Source organism: Diabrotica undecimpunctata, chromosome 7, assembly GCF_040954645.1.
Source record: "Diabrotica undecimpunctata isolate CICGRU chromosome 7, icDiaUnde3, whole genome shotgun sequence".
NCBI classification, from domain to species: domain Eukaryota; kingdom Metazoa; phylum Arthropoda; class Insecta; order Coleoptera; family Chrysomelidae; genus Diabrotica; species Diabrotica undecimpunctata.
In genome coordinates this window covers 133,828,169-133,845,763 of record NC_092809.1, presented here as the reverse complement: position 1 = coordinate 133,845,763, position 17,595 = coordinate 133,828,169, and the positions used below count along the sequence as shown (strand labels likewise).

The 17,595-nt window shown below is 33.2% G+C and overlaps 1 protein-coding gene across 2 annotated transcripts in view; it reads right to left on the bottom strand.

Moving 5' to 3' along the window:
* Positions 1-17,595, bottom strand: part of LOC140445865 (uncharacterized) — a 151,532-nt gene that overhangs the window by 82,853 nt on the left and 51,084 nt on the right. For both annotated transcript variants that reach the window (XM_072538262.1, XM_072538263.1), the window contains exons 2-4: positions 8,180-8,415; positions 3,638-3,847; positions 2,964-3,106 (exon numbers count right to left, since the gene is read on the bottom strand). In XM_072538262.1, the coding sequence (XP_072394363.1) occupies positions 2,964-3,106; positions 3,638-3,847; positions 8,180-8,402 (576 nt within the window). In that variant the 5' untranslated portion in view covers positions 8,403-8,415. The remainder of the gene's footprint in view (positions 1-2,963; positions 3,107-3,637; positions 3,848-8,179; positions 8,416-17,595) is intronic.

The window sequence follows — 17,595 nt, the reverse complement described above, 5'->3', positions numbered from 1 at the left end:
TCCATTTTTTTTCTATTTTGAGTCCATTCATTTATACACTGCACGTTACATTTTTTTATAATATCTTCACTTCTCTTTCGATCTCTCAGAGTATTTCCTGTAATTCTTTTCAGTACTCTCATATCTGCCATTTTAATGATCTCATCCATGATCAAATTAAAGAGCATGGGGCTCAATGAATCCCCTTGTCTTTTTCCGCTGCCTATTTCTATAGGTTCTGTAAGTTGTCCGTCTATTCTGACGTCCATTTTGTTGTTTTGGTAGATTGTTTTTGATAGTTTTTATAATATTTAGTAGAACTTCTCTATTCTCTATCTTTGAGTCTTACTCTGTCAAACGCTACAAATAGAGATACTGAAAGAGTAAAACACCTTCACTAACATTGTGGCATTTTTTTACCACCCACAATTTTTTCTTAATTTGCTGGGTACGTTTTGGAAAATGGCTCCTATTCCATCTTAAATTGAGTTAATAACCACTTAAACGCTTGGAGTCCAAGTCGATGTTACTGAATCGTGGTGGAATAATGCAGGGGAAAAAGAAGACTGGCCTCACCAGAAGTGAGACCATCTACCACGGTTTCGTTTGGTCTGGTTCTTTGATCTGGATTTTAGTTTTGGTATGTTATGGGTGTACTCTCTGCTTGACAGGATTTCGTTACAATTCGTGAGAATATAATGAACGTGGAGATAAAAGCAAAACGAGATGACCGATAAAAGAACTAATAATTATAATAATAATAAAAGAAGAAATAATTAAATCTTCTACCAAGGCAATGAGTAGAGAGGCGACTCTGCTAGTGAACTCTGTCTCTGTAATGACTTGTACAGTCTATTCTTCAACACAGTAAGGCAGCTTCAGCAGAACTTATTTTTGATGTGAGAAGATGCGATGTCCTCTTAATAAGGGTCCTCGGTATACCGGGTTCAAATAAAATGTCTATAGGAGGTTGGCTTATATATGAAAACAGCAAAATATGTACTCAAAGGGAGAAATCAGACAGGAAAACAGGGAAAGACAGTTCATTTCTAAATTGGATACATAATTAATATCAAAAGACTACCATATAATGGTTATAAAACCAAAAATGTTAGTGTATCTGAAATGAAGATATTATGAAATAAAGTGCGCTAAACTAAATGAAGCTAGGTAGGATATGAAGATCTAATTTTAAACAATCTCCTTCTTTAAGAGATACTTTAACAGGATGAAGATAAGAAACCGAATTACATTAAATAATTTATAGGCATTTAAGGATACTTCACGTTATCTGTCCTCTTATTTCCTGATATATTTTTTAGACTGCTTAATTTAGACCATGGACTTTAAACTCCATTATGCATCAATGCATCATTAGAAAACTATGGTTTCAAAATCCTATTTTCCTAAATAAAATAATTTAAAAATATACCCCCTATCATCATCTGTGACGACTGACCGTCCCTGGGCATGGTTGCCTAGAAGGGTATAAAGTTTTATATGATGTGGAGGCCAGCCACACGCAAAACTCCTTAAAAATTCATGCGTTTTATATCAAAATTGTTACTTTTATAGAATATACATTACAAAGAATTAACATGGTAGTTAAATATGAACAAACTATTATTGTTTAAATATAATTTAATGGCAAGTGAATATGCCGTTGAGTTTTAACTCTTTGTATCTCCTTATTTTTGCTCTAAACCTAATTGTAGGCTCTGAACTGCTTAATAATTTGCATCGATTCTTCTTTATTCAGAACACGTTGTATCCACGTATCAATGCCTATAGTTCTTAAGTTTTTTTGATGTCATCTAGATATCGTTTTATTGACCCTTATTTTTTTTTTATCTTCTTTCCATTAGCTGCCGCAACACTTTCACGTTTTGTGACTGTTTGATTTATCCTCCTGACATGACCTAGCCATCTTGGGTGACTTAGTTTGATGTAGTATATATTGTTAGGTTCTTTATATATTTAGTACAATTTAAAGTTAGGCTTTTTCTATATTTGCCATTATTTATATTACCCAATAAAATGGGCAGAATAGAGTAGTAAAGACGGCAAGAGACGGTTCTCCAATAGGAAGACGATCAGTAGGAAGACCACGAAAACGATGGAACGACAACTTACTGGAGGCACATTGAAAAACAAATAAAGTCATGTCTAGATCAAAAGAAGAAGAAGAAGAAGAATAGAATAGGCACTATCTATATTTCAAAGCATCCAATCGTTTCGATATTTCGACCCTCTTTTTAGGGTCCACGTTTTTTCTGCACTGATCAGGGTCTTATACATCTTAAGTTGTCCTCAGGAAAATATATTTCTACTGATATATTTTGACTTCACTTATGAGGTCAGTTTATAATAGCATAATTTAAATGCATATTATTATATAGTAACATAATAAATCGTGTTAAATTTTTTTTCCGGAAAAAATCTTTAAAAACTATGCGCTAATTATATTTATTCTTAAAAATTTTTAGTTATCTTAATCCATTATAGAAACTTATTTTATCCCAATATATAATAGATTAAGTACACCTTTAAATAATTTATGGTCACCTCTATAAGTGGTAAGCAGCATATCCATTGACAAAGGCTTGTATAGCTTTATGATAAATGTATGATTATATAATGGTAGTGGTAAAAGGTCACAAAATGATTACCTCTTCGCAACTTGCAGATAACTTTCTATAGATCTACGAGGCATTTGAATACGCTTAAGATTTACCTACTTAATTTGCGGAATATCGTTGATTTGAGAATATAATTTGTGATTGATTTATTTTTAAACAAGGTATACATGTATAATTTTAGTTAATCATTTCAAACATAGGTAAAACGACATTGTTAATGCATAAAGGATATAAAACATAGAACTGTTGTTTATACACTATATTTTTGAAACGAACTAATTTTATTTAATGAGTTTTTGTACCAAGTTAGTGATATTTATATCAGTAAAAAAATGTTTGACTTACATTTTGTTTGATCTGCAATGCGCTTCCTCTGTGTTTGGTGACCACTCCATTGACACAAGCATCTTTGGGCACGCACACTTTACCGTCACCTTTGCATGGAATTCTTTGGCTGGGCGACACCTCGTTGTCCTCATCGTTGGCTCCTAAACCAAAAGGTTGAGGATCATTTTGGTGAGAAGTTTCAAAAGATTTTTTGTTTTGTAGGGGAGCGTGGGTGGTTGCGAAACCGGGTTTTTTGGGCTGCACGCCCAAGAAACCGTTATTACGAACTTTTTCACCGTTTCCTGTTAAGAAAAATTTTACAAGATACACAAATTGAATATAGATTAGTATATCTTGTTAATGTAAACTAAAAATGCGAGGTTTAGTTGTTATTGCTGTTATATTAGTCTTATTTTGAGGATAAAATAAAAAATGTCCGAAAGATTTGACCGATAGATATAAGTAAAACAAAATATAAAAATGCTTTTCTCTTGTATATTATTTATTTATTTGTATCGCCTATATATTATTAGAGCATCTAAATTTGCATCTTTCGGTCAAAAATTATATAAACAAAATTACTGTCAGAAAGATTAAAAACAAGTAGAAATTAGATCGTGGACCTGACAAACGAAATAAAATAAAAGTCATTGACCAAATTAACACAAACCAAAAAGTATAATTTAACTCACCAGTTATCGCAAATCTTGCATTGGACGCATCACTGTCAAGGGAGGCTCCATTGGATTTCGTCTCAGACGAAGACCTGGAGAAGTCAGCAGAACTTCCGGCTTCATAAACCCCGTTTAAAAATGGATTTTTCTTGAGATCGATTGGTTGTAGTTGATATTCGCCTTCCTTTTGGTTGCCAGGAAGGAGGCTTACTGGTGGCAAGCAATTTCCTGAACAAAAAACAGAAACGTCAATATTACAAAATAAAAACTTAAATATCTATATAAAACATCAAAAGAACATATTCAATACTTAAGAAAGATATATCGAATTCAAATAATTGGTATAGAAGACTCATATCTAGCATTGCTCGTTGCATAGCTCGTTATGCTCGTTTATTTGCGGATTTTTGTGTCAGTGTTAGAGTCTTTGCTTGATTATTTTGCACAGTCAAGGCACATTGATTATAAATCGTATACCTGTATTATTTTTAGATTAGATCTGTTGTTAAGTCTTAGATTTATAAACGTAACTCTTGCGGTCATGCAGTCAATACTCTGTATGTTTTTCTGTAATTTTCTGTGTTCAAAAACATCTATTCCTCCAGTGATTGATTCTGTTTCCCCTTTATAGTGGAGTATATTGCCTGATTTTGTTTGTCCTATCTTCACCTCTTCTTCTGACTTCGTTAATTTCTATAGTATCCTATTTGATATGTTTAAGTTCTATCCCCAGTTCCGCCATTTAATCATTTTTCCATAAGGTTACATTATATGTACATAATTACGTGCAGCTTTCGTCGTTGGTAGCCACCTATAACCCGGGGATTTTTGCAGCTTCTCCTCTGCACGAAATTCTACCTATCCTACCGTTATCTTGGTTGGGAGCATGCAATCTATCAGACACTAAGGGCCCTTTTCTTGAATGTCTGCTCATCTGAGGGGGTTTTGGCGTTTAAGGGACTATTAACATCTAGAATACTAAAAAATGACACGTTTTCAACATTTTTTTTGTATTTTCTCTATTATATATGGCAATCAGACTTTTTTTATATTATTATACAACTTTTGAAGACTACAATATTTTTGTATTTCAAGTATTTCCTGTATTTTAAGATGGCGCCAAAACTTTTTTGTTCAAAAATTACTGCTTTATGGTGACAGTTAATCACTGGAACGGCAATTGTAAAATATAAAATTCAAATAAAAAGTACCCTTACGTGACAGTTTACCAAAAAATTAAAAATTCTTAAAAATAGCATAGTGGCGGATATTTGAAAAAATCTGTTCAAAAATTGGCCTTTTTTCGATTTTCATCAGTCACAAATATTTTATTATTATATTATTTATTTTTTTCAACGGTTCTCATTTATTTAAGGCACTTGTTATATGTCATACAATTTTAATATATCTACGTTTATCGTTTAAAATCGATAGGATTAAATATGCAAAAATAAGGTGGTAACCTCAAAACAGTACGGCCATGTTGTATTGCAATAGTCATCATTATCATCACCATCCAGCCTCAAGAGTCCACTGCTGAACATAGGCCTCTTCCTCATGTTTCCAACCCCGTCTATCTTGCGCCGCTCTCATCCAGTTTTTATTGAGTCTTCTTAAATCGTCAGTCCATCTTGTAGGTGGTCGACCGACGCTTCTCTTGTCTTCCCTTGGCCTCCATTCCAATAACCTCTTTGTCCATCGCCCATCTGTCATTCTGGCTATGTGTCTGTCCTGCCCATCTCCATTTTAGTCTGGCTATCTTCTCGATGATGTCAGTCACTCCGGTTCTTCTCCTGATGTCTTCGTTGGTTAGTCTGTCTCGCAGAGTTATTCCTAGCATGGACCGCTCCATTCTTCTCTGCGTGACTCTCAGTTTGGTAGCTGCTGCTTTTGTTAAGGTAAGTGTTTCTGCTCCGTACGTCAAGACTAAGAGGACGCACTGATCAAATACCTTTCTCTTTAGGCATGTGGGCAGCTCACTTTTAAAAGTTTCTCTCAGTTTTCAAAATGCTGCCTACCCAAGGCTGATTCTTCTCTTCAGTTCATGAGTCTGGTTATCCCTGCCAATCATAATTTCATGTCCCAGGTATTTATATCTATCTACGAGTTCTATTTCTTTCCCACCAATACTGATGTTCTGGTTGGGTACCAAATTGGTCATGATTTTTGTTTTCGAGATATTTATATTTAAACCTACACTTTCTGTAGCCACAACGAGTTCCTGTACCATCTCTCTTGCCATACCTAGATCTTCAGCTATTATAAGTATATCATCGGCGAAACGTAAGTTGTTTAGATATTCTCCATCTATTTTTATTCCCTTTGTCATCCAATTGCAATAGTGTCCAGTATATATTGTTTCTTATAAGTTTCAGTACAAAGCACTGCAAGTAACTGTTTCTTATTATAGTTGTCTTCAAAATACAAATCATTATCTGAGAGAAAATCGTTTAGTTCCTGTTTTGAAGACGAACTGTTAGGAATTTTTTTGAGAAGCCTTGAGTGGTATTGTCCATAACTATCACACTGCCCGGTGTTATATTGGGAAGTAGTGTACATTTTTCTGTTTTTTTTTTGCCGCAAAGCATTAATCCCTTTTTCTCCCAACCATTTGCAGATCCACAGTGTACAATAATCATCCGAGAACCTTTATTCGGAGGTACTCCCTTTAACTGGCACCTTAGTGAACCATCAGTCCAACCCTTGCTAGCGGTATCATGAGTGTCATACCATGTCTTGTCTAAATAATATATTGTTCGCTGTTGGTCTCGATATTCTTGAATTTGTTTTAAATAATCTAAACGCCAGTGTACTATCCTCTTACTTTCCATAATAGCCACCCGTTTATCAACGATTTTGTATTTGAACCCAAGTTTTTTCAGCCGTCTACGTAAAGTGGTTTTAGGGCAGCTTCTTCCCATCGCAACAAGCGTATATATAATATCAATTGTTGTTATTACATTTTTTTTTACAAATTCCTTAATCATTTAGCAGTCACGATAATAATTTGTTTAGGATTTCCAGTATCCGATCTTTGTTTTTCTCTTTTTAACACCACTTTTCACGATGTCGCGCATGGTAGAATACGCAATTCCTGTTAGAAAGGCCTTTTGCTTATAATACTGCCTTTACAACTATTTTCACGTTTATTTTGAAGATTTTTGTAAACGTTCATACAAATTCTCTTAGATTGTTCATTCAAAACAATTCATTTTCTTTGGTTTTTAAGTCTTAAACACTTTTCTACAGTTACAGTCTCAGTGTCATTGTTTTTGTATCAAGTACACTTTAAAATATTGTTGACTACTACACTTTCTCTACTACTACTTGGGTTCTCTTGCTCCCATACACGAAAAACTGTAGGTGATTTTTCCCATGATCTAAACATTTTCTTTACACACAAACAGGCAGTTTCAAAAAAACAATTATAAACTAAAAAGTTGCAAATCCAGTCCCTTAGTTAAGACACATGCCGGTATTTTTACAACCGGATTACTCATCGTAAATCAATCAGTTTAAAACTTGAAAATTGATACTTGGCATTAGTACAGTTAAAATTGTTAATAGACGATTATGTTTAGATGAATTATTAAGCAATATAATTGAAACTTTTTTCTACTTTTAAGGATAAAAAAGCAAGTTCATTAGCGGAACGTAACTCAAAATTATTCTGCACATTATATTTAAAGCATTATTTGGTAAAAACATCTCATTTTGGTGGTAAAAAATATATTAAATACATATATTAATTTGTCTGGACTACAGCTGGTAAAAGATGGTCTGGAAGTTATATTTTTGTTTGAATTTGCCGACGGACGATAGATAGATGGTATCAACGTTAACAGGATTTCTATTTATCGCTATTCCAGCTGACTCATCTTCTAATGCTTCACGGAAAATATATTCAGAGTATAAATTAAGTAGCATTGGCGAGAGAATATATCACTGTCGTATTTCCTTCTGAATACTTGCCGTTTTTTCCTGCCTTTTTATCCAATTTATACAAAATTATATACGATGAATTTAATACCAGTGCATATAAAACGAAGGTATACAAAATGGTTAAATGTAGAGCAAAAAGAGATTTTAATTAGAATATATGTATATCCGAGACATTAAACTACAGAAGGTATATAAAATGCTCAAATGTAAAGCAAAAAAGAGAAGATTTTAATCAGATTATATGTATATCCGAGAATTAAACTACTTACTTACACCATAAAAATATAGGGAGAAATAATTGTTAGACAGATGCGTAAAGAATAGGAAATATCAAGTTTGGTTTAGCTGATGAAAGTATATAGGAATAAAGAAACAGATGCTTAGATTATTCATGGATCTTGTGCAAGCATATGATAGAATTCCTATAGAGGTTTGGTGTGTCAATTTTACTAAAAAAACCAAAAAAAAAACAAAAAATTTATTCGCGAAAACCTTAAAAAAGTAATAAAGATACTGATGACAAAATAGTAAAGTCAAATTGTCATCAAAAACCCCTTAAGGTAAAAATAACCAAAGTAATAATTTTATATGGAAAAAAATTACTTCAATATGATTTACCTGTCTTTGAACATTTCTTATAATAGTCGTACGCTTCTTTCATGGGACTATTGGGCCCCATCCACCAAAAGTTTTGTGGGTTGTCTGGTTTCGCTTTCGCATTATTGACTAGAGAATTCACTTCGCTCGGGTTTGCCGGAGATGCTACCGAACCCCCTTTGACATGTGACACGTCAGCTAGGGCCGTAGAGATCAGTATCCCCACTAAAATTAGTGGAGACATTTTTGTGGGGTCCCTGAAAAAAAAAACAAAAAATATTAGTGGTTTTGTTATCACTGGGGACTTTTATTATTTTGGGAATTGAGTCATGCGTTGTTCAGCTTGAGTTTGGTTTGTGTACGTAAATATTTTGAGCATATTGACACTAACATCTTCTTTACATATACATATATTGTGTGTTGGTTTCTTTTATTTGGTATTAACATTAATGAATTCTTTACATTGATATTAGTTGTATAATTTTTTCATTCATTCATGTGGAGTATAATTTGCAATAAAACATAAAAGTGAGGAATTTTATCATTATAGAACTATATAAATTCGCGTACTTTATATCGTCTGTGCCAAAATTCCAGAATAAAAAAATTTCGTCTAATCTTTCTGGATTTTCCTTAATAAATTGTGGAACTCGAGCTACTTATTAATGCCACATGGCATTATTAATACACCTGAAACCTTGCCTTAACATATATTGTAAATAATGTAAATTATTGTTTTTTCAATAGCAAATTTTTTTCTGTAAATTTCATTTAATGAAAAATATATACATTACACTAACATTATTGTTATGAGATTTCTGTGTAAGTTGTTGGTTGTATTGTGACGACGTATAATGGCGTACAATGAACTTTAAAGGAAGTAGTAATAATTGTATAAACCTAAAGCAAATAATTCTATTAAAAAATGAAAATCAATCAAAACACTACAGCACTATCAGCTTAAATATCACCATGAAACTATTGAACACATCTAACAAAATAACAGATAGAAGCCAGAATAGATGGACAGCTTTCGGAACCTAGAGAAGTAGGCAACCGAATATGACAGAGGGACGTAGTAACATCTATTCTCTTCATTTAATCATAAGTGAAGTCATCAAAAGCGTCAATAAAGCACAAAATACTCTATTATGTAGTCCACATAATATTGTCAGCTCAAGATCTAGATAGTCTACAAAGACTAGTCAAAAAGATAACCTTCCTTCTTCTTCTTAAGGTGCCGTGCATTTCTGCGTATCCGTCCACCGTACATCGTCTTGTCAGGAGAGATGTTAAATAGTCAGGATTAAATAATTCTGTTTTTAGCAGCATTGTGAAGCATTTCATAGCTGTGGATTCCTGTCCATTGTCGAATATTGCGCAGCCATGACATTTTTTTACGTTCCAGAGACCTCTCCTATCCTCTATCTTCCCTTCGAGTATCAGTTGCTGAAAAGTATATCTTTCTCCTCGTAATATGTGTCCCAAGTGTACAGTGTTCTTACTTTTTACCTAACTAAAAAGTTCGCTATCCTGTAAGCCCGCTCTTCTGAGTACTTCCTCATTTCTGACCCTCTCCGTCCATGATATTCTAAGCATTCGACGTAGGCACCACATTTCAAACACTTTAAGTTTGTTAATGAAACTGGCCTTTAACGTCCATGCTTCCATTCTGTACAAGAGAACAGGCCACACGTAACACTTAAGCATCTTGTATCGGAGGTTGAAGTCCAATTTGCGATCAGTCAGAAACTTACAAAGCCTCAAAAAAGCATTTCTGGCTTGTTCAACTCTGCTCTTTATTTCATTCTCGGGGTCCCAACCCTCGTTCAGCAAACAACCCAAGTATTTAAATTGCCTGACCTGTTCGATTTCTTCTCCAGAGACATATATCTTTACGTTGGGGTAATTATTTCTACTTATAATCATTGTTTTTGTCTTCTTGATATTTATTTTCAAACCCCGAGCTTCACTTGCAAGAGTTAGATCATTTAAAAGGCATTGAAGATCTTCGATGTTATCTGCCACTATGGCTGTATCATCGGCATACCTGATGTTATTAATAAATATGCCGTTAACTTTAATACCCTTATTAGAGTCTGCCACTGCTTCTGCGAAGGATTTTTCTGCGTATAAATTGAACAGCATTGGAGACAGTATACAACCTTGCCTTAGTCCTTTTTTAATGGAAAAATCTTCTGTTTCGTTGATATTTTGAAGACGTAACTGTTGCTGTCTGGTTCCAATACAGATTGGCGATAATTCTTATATCCTTGTCGTCTAATCCCAACTCTTGTAGGTATTTTATAATCAATTCGTGTTTTACATTATCGAGTGTTTTTTCATAATCGATGAAACAGACAAAAACATCCTTTCTTTGATCTAAACCATTCTGTATTAATGTTTGCATACTAAAGATCGCTTCTCTCGTGCCAAGTCCATTTTTGAAACCAAACTGACTCCATCCACTGACCTCTTCACATTTCCTAAACAATCTAGTGTGCAGTATTCTCAGGAAAAGTTTCAAAAAGTGACTCATTAGGCTTATTAGTCGATGGTCCTTGCAGAAGTTTGCACGTGGTGTTTTTGGTAGGGCGATAAATGTAGAGCGAAGCCAATCTTTTGGAATCTAGCTTGACAATAATGTCTAGGTTTTCTTCATTAAGTAACTTGATTGTTTCTGCGTACATATCATCTGGTCCTGGGGTATTGTTGATTTTTAATAGTTTGATAGCGTGTACAATTTCAGCTTTCAAAATACTTGGGCCATACAAATGGTCTCCCAGTTGTGGTGGTTTTTGTGTTCTGTCATCATTGAACAAATTGGCTGTGTATAATTTCCAAGTATTAAGTATATCGCTAGGGACCGTTATTAGTTCATTTTGGTCATTATGTATACCAGTGACTTGTTTTTTTCTTGAAGACACCAGCAATTTCCTTAATTTTCTTGTGAAGATTGAAGCTGTCGCCCAGTTTATATAGGTTTTCAGCCTCGGTGCAAAGTGTAGTCATCCAGATCTCCTTCGCCGCTATAACTTCTTTACGAATTTGACTGTGTATATTTTGGTACCCTACTTGGTCCTGCCTAATCTTACACTGTCTGCGTTGTTGCATCATCTCTAATATTTCTTCTGTCATCCACTCATTCTTGGTAGTTGTTTTACTCTCGAGTAGAAAAGTGTTGTTCACCTCACCAAATGATTATTTTATGGTGGTCCATGACTTTTCAACATCATCCTTAGTTGCCATATTAGAGAACCTATTGTTTTAAGAACCTTTTATTAGATAACCTTCCATAGATCGTTTAAAATCTTCCTTTATTTATATCAATTAAATTAGATACAATGTAATCAATACTCACATTACTGGTAATAAATTGTAAACCTTATTTAAGATTGCTTATACATTTAGGCATTTTTAAAATAGTAATTACATCTACAATAGACGTAAGAAATGATGAAATAAATCTAAGACCTTTTGGGTAAAAATTATTTAATTAATTTCTGATTAAATTTCTGCTTTCTGGCCGTGACTGCATATCTCTTTTACTTTGGCATTTAACTATGAAAAAATCTTGACGATTTGATCGTTAGCTATCCTCTCATGATTTTAATGACTTTTAATATTAGCTAAAACATCTCAAGATACGAATCTGTACAAAACAAAAGGTTAATTAATACTTAAAATTATATACCGGGACAACATTTACGTTTAACTAATAGTAGGTGAAAAAATTTACGAAAAATATTTTTATTAGTAAAATTATAACACATTAATTCTAACAAAAAATGTTTTAATTTTAACTACCTTCTAACCCTTTCACTCCTGTCGGAATATATATATATATATATATATATATATATATATATATATATATATATATATATATATATATATATATATATATATATACAGGGTGTCCCCGAAAATAGTGTGTTTCTCAAAGGTAAAGGCAGAAGGCACCATTTAGAGCAAAAAGGTCTCACATTTTTTCTAAATTTAACCGTTTGACCAAAAAACGAAAATACAAAAACCATTGTTCATAGAACATTTAGCGAACAACTTCTACATCCATACCACTATCAAAGAGTACAAGATTTACAGCAAGGTAATCTTTCTCTAAAATTAAAATTTTGTAGGTGGTTTCCAGATAAACTCGTCAGAGAACCTGAATACATCCAAAGTGTTATGTGCAAATAAAGCATGTTTTAGCAGAACACTAAATAGAGAGGCCTCGGCCTTGAGCAAATCGTGGGAACACGACATTGATGTTCACAACGTGTTTGTAGACTTCAAACAGGCATACGATTCAGTCAAAAGGGACAGACTATACTATATATTGGCAGAATTAGCAATACCGCATAAGCTGATTAGACTCATTAAAGCCACAATGGATGAAACTCAGGCATGTGTACGAATACAAAACAACCGGACAGACTTTTTCAAAATCTCGCAGGGACTAAAGCAGGGAGATGGGCTGGCACCAACATTGTTTAACCTGGCACTGGAGTATGCGGTTAGGCAAATGCAAACTGGACGAGAAAACCTACTGACCAATAAAACGGTTCAACTGGCTGCCTACGCCGATGATATTAATATTATGAGTAGAACATCGACAGGAGCACAGGAAGCATACGCAGAGTTAAAAACACAAACGAAAAGGCTAGGTCTGGAAATTAACACAGAAAAAACAAAAATAATGGTACAGACGAGAAGAAATATAATCCCACAAAACATTATGCATGAAGATGACATTGAAACGGTTGGAAAGTTTACATACCTGGGAGTAGAAATATATGCCGATGGAGCAGAGGATGGAGAAATGCGAAAAAGGATAACGCAGGCAAACAAAGCTTATTTTGCCCTCTCCCATATATTTCGGTCTAAAAGTGTCCACCGAAATACAAAGATGAGAATCTATAAAACTTTAATTCGGCCAATAGCATGTTATGGCAGCGAAGCATGGGTCCTGAAAGAAACATCCAAAAACAAACTCGACACATTCGAAAGAAAAGTACTGAGGAGAATACTAGGACCTGTGAGGGAAAACGGAATCTTCAGAATTCGATATAACAACGAGCTCTATCAACTGTATAAGGAAACACCCCTGTCAGACTTCATTAGAATACAAAGATTGCAATGGGCCGGACATGTGATACGAATGGGAGAGGATAGGCTACCAAAACGAGCACTGAACGCCAGAATGCAGGGAAAGAGACCAGTTGGAAAGCCAAGAAAGCGCTGGGAAGACACAGTAAGCAGCGACGCACAAGCACTTTTAGGAGTCCGTGTATGGAGAAGAGCAGCCACAGACAGACAAGGGTGGAGGCAAAAAATAAAGGAGGCCAAGGCTCATTTTGGGCTGTAGTGCCGTAGAAGAAGAAGAAGAAATAGAGAGGCCTACTATAATTTCTTTAAAAATGTTTTGCCAGTATTTCTTGAAGACATGCCTTTGCAAACACGCCGTGAACTGTAGTTTCTTCATGACGGAGCTCTAGCACATTTTACCAGAGCTGTTAAAAATTTTCTTGATACCACTTATCCTCGTCGTTGGATTGGTCGGAATGGACCTATTCCGTAGCCACCGCGAAGTCCGAATACAATTTAGTTAACTATGGCATTACTAACAATTAAATTCATCATATCAATGCAAGGTGGAAGTCACTTTAAACATTTATTTTACGAGTAATAATTATTGTCAGGAAAGTACAAGTATCTAATTAAATTTTAGGTCACAAGTAAACAAATTACTGATAGTCCGAGCATAGTGTAAAAAAATAAATTAGAATTATTAAACGTTGGCTGTTGTATTTATTTTCCACTGTATACTGTGTAATTCAGTTAAAGACCTCGGCATTCAATAACTTTAAAGCTTAATAAACACATAATACTAGTTGAGAATTCCATGATTACAAAGATTTACTAATGTTGAGGTACTTCGTCGCATGTGTAAACAAAAAGAATTACTAAGAATAATCAAAGAGAGGAAAATTCAATACTTGGTTCATGTGTTAAGAGGCGAAAGATACGAATTACTTCAAGTTATACTGAAAGGAAAAGTACAGGGCAAAAGATCAGTAGGAAGACGCCAGAACTCGTGGCTGAAAGACCTGAGGAGATGGTTCGACCGCTCATCCGCAGAAATCTTTCGCGCAGCAGTTTCCAAAACTACAAAATTGCCATTTGGATCGCCAACCTTCGAAAGGAGACGGCGCCATGAGAAGAACTGGTTCAGTTTAAAGATAAAGTGTCTTTTATTGCAAATAATGTCTTATTACAATACACTTTAGAAAAACATTACAAATAGTTTTTCTTAGTTGAATTAATTACTTTTTAGGAATTAAACCATACGACTTACTTAAATAAAAATAATCATTTATTTAAAACTTTGAACTTTTATTCATAACCTTAACTAAATTAGATAACAACAAACGCCACATTATTAAAGCAAGAAATAATTATTTTACAGATATTACGTACATTTCCTCAGATGTCAACAACTTGAATAGTAAATAAACAAGTGTTGGATTATGTTAAATAAACTAAGTCACAAATGAGTTTTTATTTTATTCAGAAGCGCTTTCAGTACGTATGATGTTGCCAGATTATTTAATTTTCTGAAAATACAATTTTACGCATATTGAAAACAATGTAGTTTTTTTTGGAAACGTTTAAGTTTAGAAAAAAGTGTTATAGGAATTTTTTGTTCCAAATTGTGGATTATATCCGTACCTTAAAGGAACGCATTATTTTCGGGGACACCGTATATACATAAAGAGGAAAATGCAGAATTTTTAAGCCAATTTTACGCTTAACCCTTTAACGCTCACACTGTTTTCTAATAGCTTTCTAATAGCGGAATGTTTAGTGGCTAAATAAGTAGCCACCCATGTTAAGGTTGAAATCGACTTTGATAATTGTCTGAAAATGAACTCTATTAGCAATGACAGTATGCTTAAACGTTTGGAGTCCACACTTTTAGCCACATTTACTCCACGTGCCTACATCGTGATTTGTAAATGTTGTTGAAGAAAATGTTGTTATTATTAGAAAATAATATGAGCATTCATAGCATTTTTAGTGGCTAAAATGTAGTCACTAAGCGTTAAAGGGTTAATATTGTTTGACTTTAATTTATACTACCCAATGAAGTACAACTGGGCCTAAACGAGTCAACGTGTGAATTAAATTTGGTGTAAAATAAAGTATTCTTTAATATTTCACTCATAAAATCTAAGGCTTGTAGTTTATTTTTTAGTAAAGCTTGCAGAAACCGCATTCTCCAAAAACCAACAAACTACTGCTCTAAGAAATGAAAAAAAAAACATTAACACAGATAGGTACTCAAATAAGTACACATTATTATATCAATCCTCTCAACCAAGCACGCTCTTAGTCATTCAAGGTGTTGATTCCATAACCAGCGTTGAACTTCCCATACTCTAACTTTACAATATAACCCAGTGATTTCTAATTACATGTCATTAATTTATCTAACAATAGCTACAACATTTAATTGAATATTAATAGCAGAGTATTATTACCAAGGTAATTTGTATTAGTGATATATGCTCGGGTTTTATACTATTGGGAGGTTTTTTATGCTTGGAAGATTATTAGTATTATGCGGAATTGTAATGACTTCAAGTTTATGTAAAAACGTTTAAATTATAGAAACGTTCAATTATTGTTTACAGTAAAAGTACTGTTTAATGTCTGATGAATATATTTACATTTGGAACTATTTGTGCAAGCTATTTCTAATTCTAGAATAATAAAAATTCTGTCAATTATATATATATATATATATATATATATATATATATATATATATATATATATATATATATATATATATATATATATATATATATACAGGGTGAGTCAATCATTAACGGGACAGAAGATTACAGCGAAAATGTAAAAGATTTAAGAAAAATTTTATATTTATAGTTTGTAAGTTGATAAAAGCTACATTTTAAAATTTTTAAAATATACAAGATATCCTAATAAATTGCGGCTTATAAAAGTTATATTTTTTCTTATGAAACACCCCATATTTTATTAAATTTTCGAATCATTCGAAAAAAATAAGGTATAATTATGTTATGTCGACTTTTCTTAAAATGTAAAGTTTTAAAAGAAGAGTCATTCTCAACTTATTTAAGCAATTACATTAAATTTCCTCATAGGTTTAAATAGTTGGACATTTTTTAAATGTATTTCATGATTGATTATTAAACCTCTTTATAGGGTGTTTACAATTTACAGATTCATTATTGGATTATTCAATGTGTGATATGTGGCTTATTTTAAATGGAACACCATGTATCTTAATAAATTAATTATCCTCTTTCGAATGGTATAAGAATGTCCTAAACCTGAGTGTGATAATTTTTGCGTAATTTACAATTTTCTAAAACGGTAAATCGATTATAAAATATTTATAGTTACTTCCGATTTTTAAACTCATCATCTTGGCATAATAGTTGTTATAAACGAAACAACAACTTACTATAATTAAATAGATATTCAAAATTCTTTCACCTTGTATAATAGAATAAGCGATTTAATCTTCAACAATTTACTTACATTATTTAACATATCTGGTGTTAAAATTCTTAGTTTTATATCTACTGGAGTAGTAGGAGGTGTAGTCCATCTTAGTCAATTCTGGTGACCTAGGTCGCCAATTATATGGACCGCCCCTACCTATCCATTTATTTCTAAATTTTCTGTTAAAGTAGTTCCTAACATCACCTAAAAAACGAGCTGGAGCTCTGTCAAATTGAAGCCACATTTTTGTTCAGACGCTAAGTGGAAGGATTTCAAGAAGGTTGCAAAAATTTTGTTTTAATAACTTTAAAAAAATTATTCCATTGAGATTTCTAAACATTTGAGGTTTACTGTATCATAATATTGAAAATTATGTCTATTAACTAGATAATTATTGTGAAAAGTAGATTCATCTGTACACAGTACATTAAAAAAAATCAGGATCTACTTCAACTTTATCTATTAAAGTCCATAAACAAAAATTTAAACGTTTATATGGCCCCTCTTATAATCGGCGATTACATACGAGCAAGGGCGAGTACGACTGTGTAGATGGCATACTTGGCAATACTTGCCCATCATTGTCTATGATCGCCTGCAACCTATGAATTTTCGGTTTTTCAGAGACGCATTAAAGGAAATTGCTTAATGCTTGTGCTTAGACATCCTATTACGGACAAGTGTGTGGTAAGTATTAAGTATTCTACATACACCCGTTTGACTGATTCCTAATTTACCTGTAATTTTTCTAGTATTAAGATTTGAGTTTTCTGTAACAGAAAACAGGCCATCAAGTTCGTTGACGTTGTTAGTTCACTTTTATTTTTATTTACCTTTTATTATACAACACTACCAGTAGCACGGAATATATTAAGTAATCT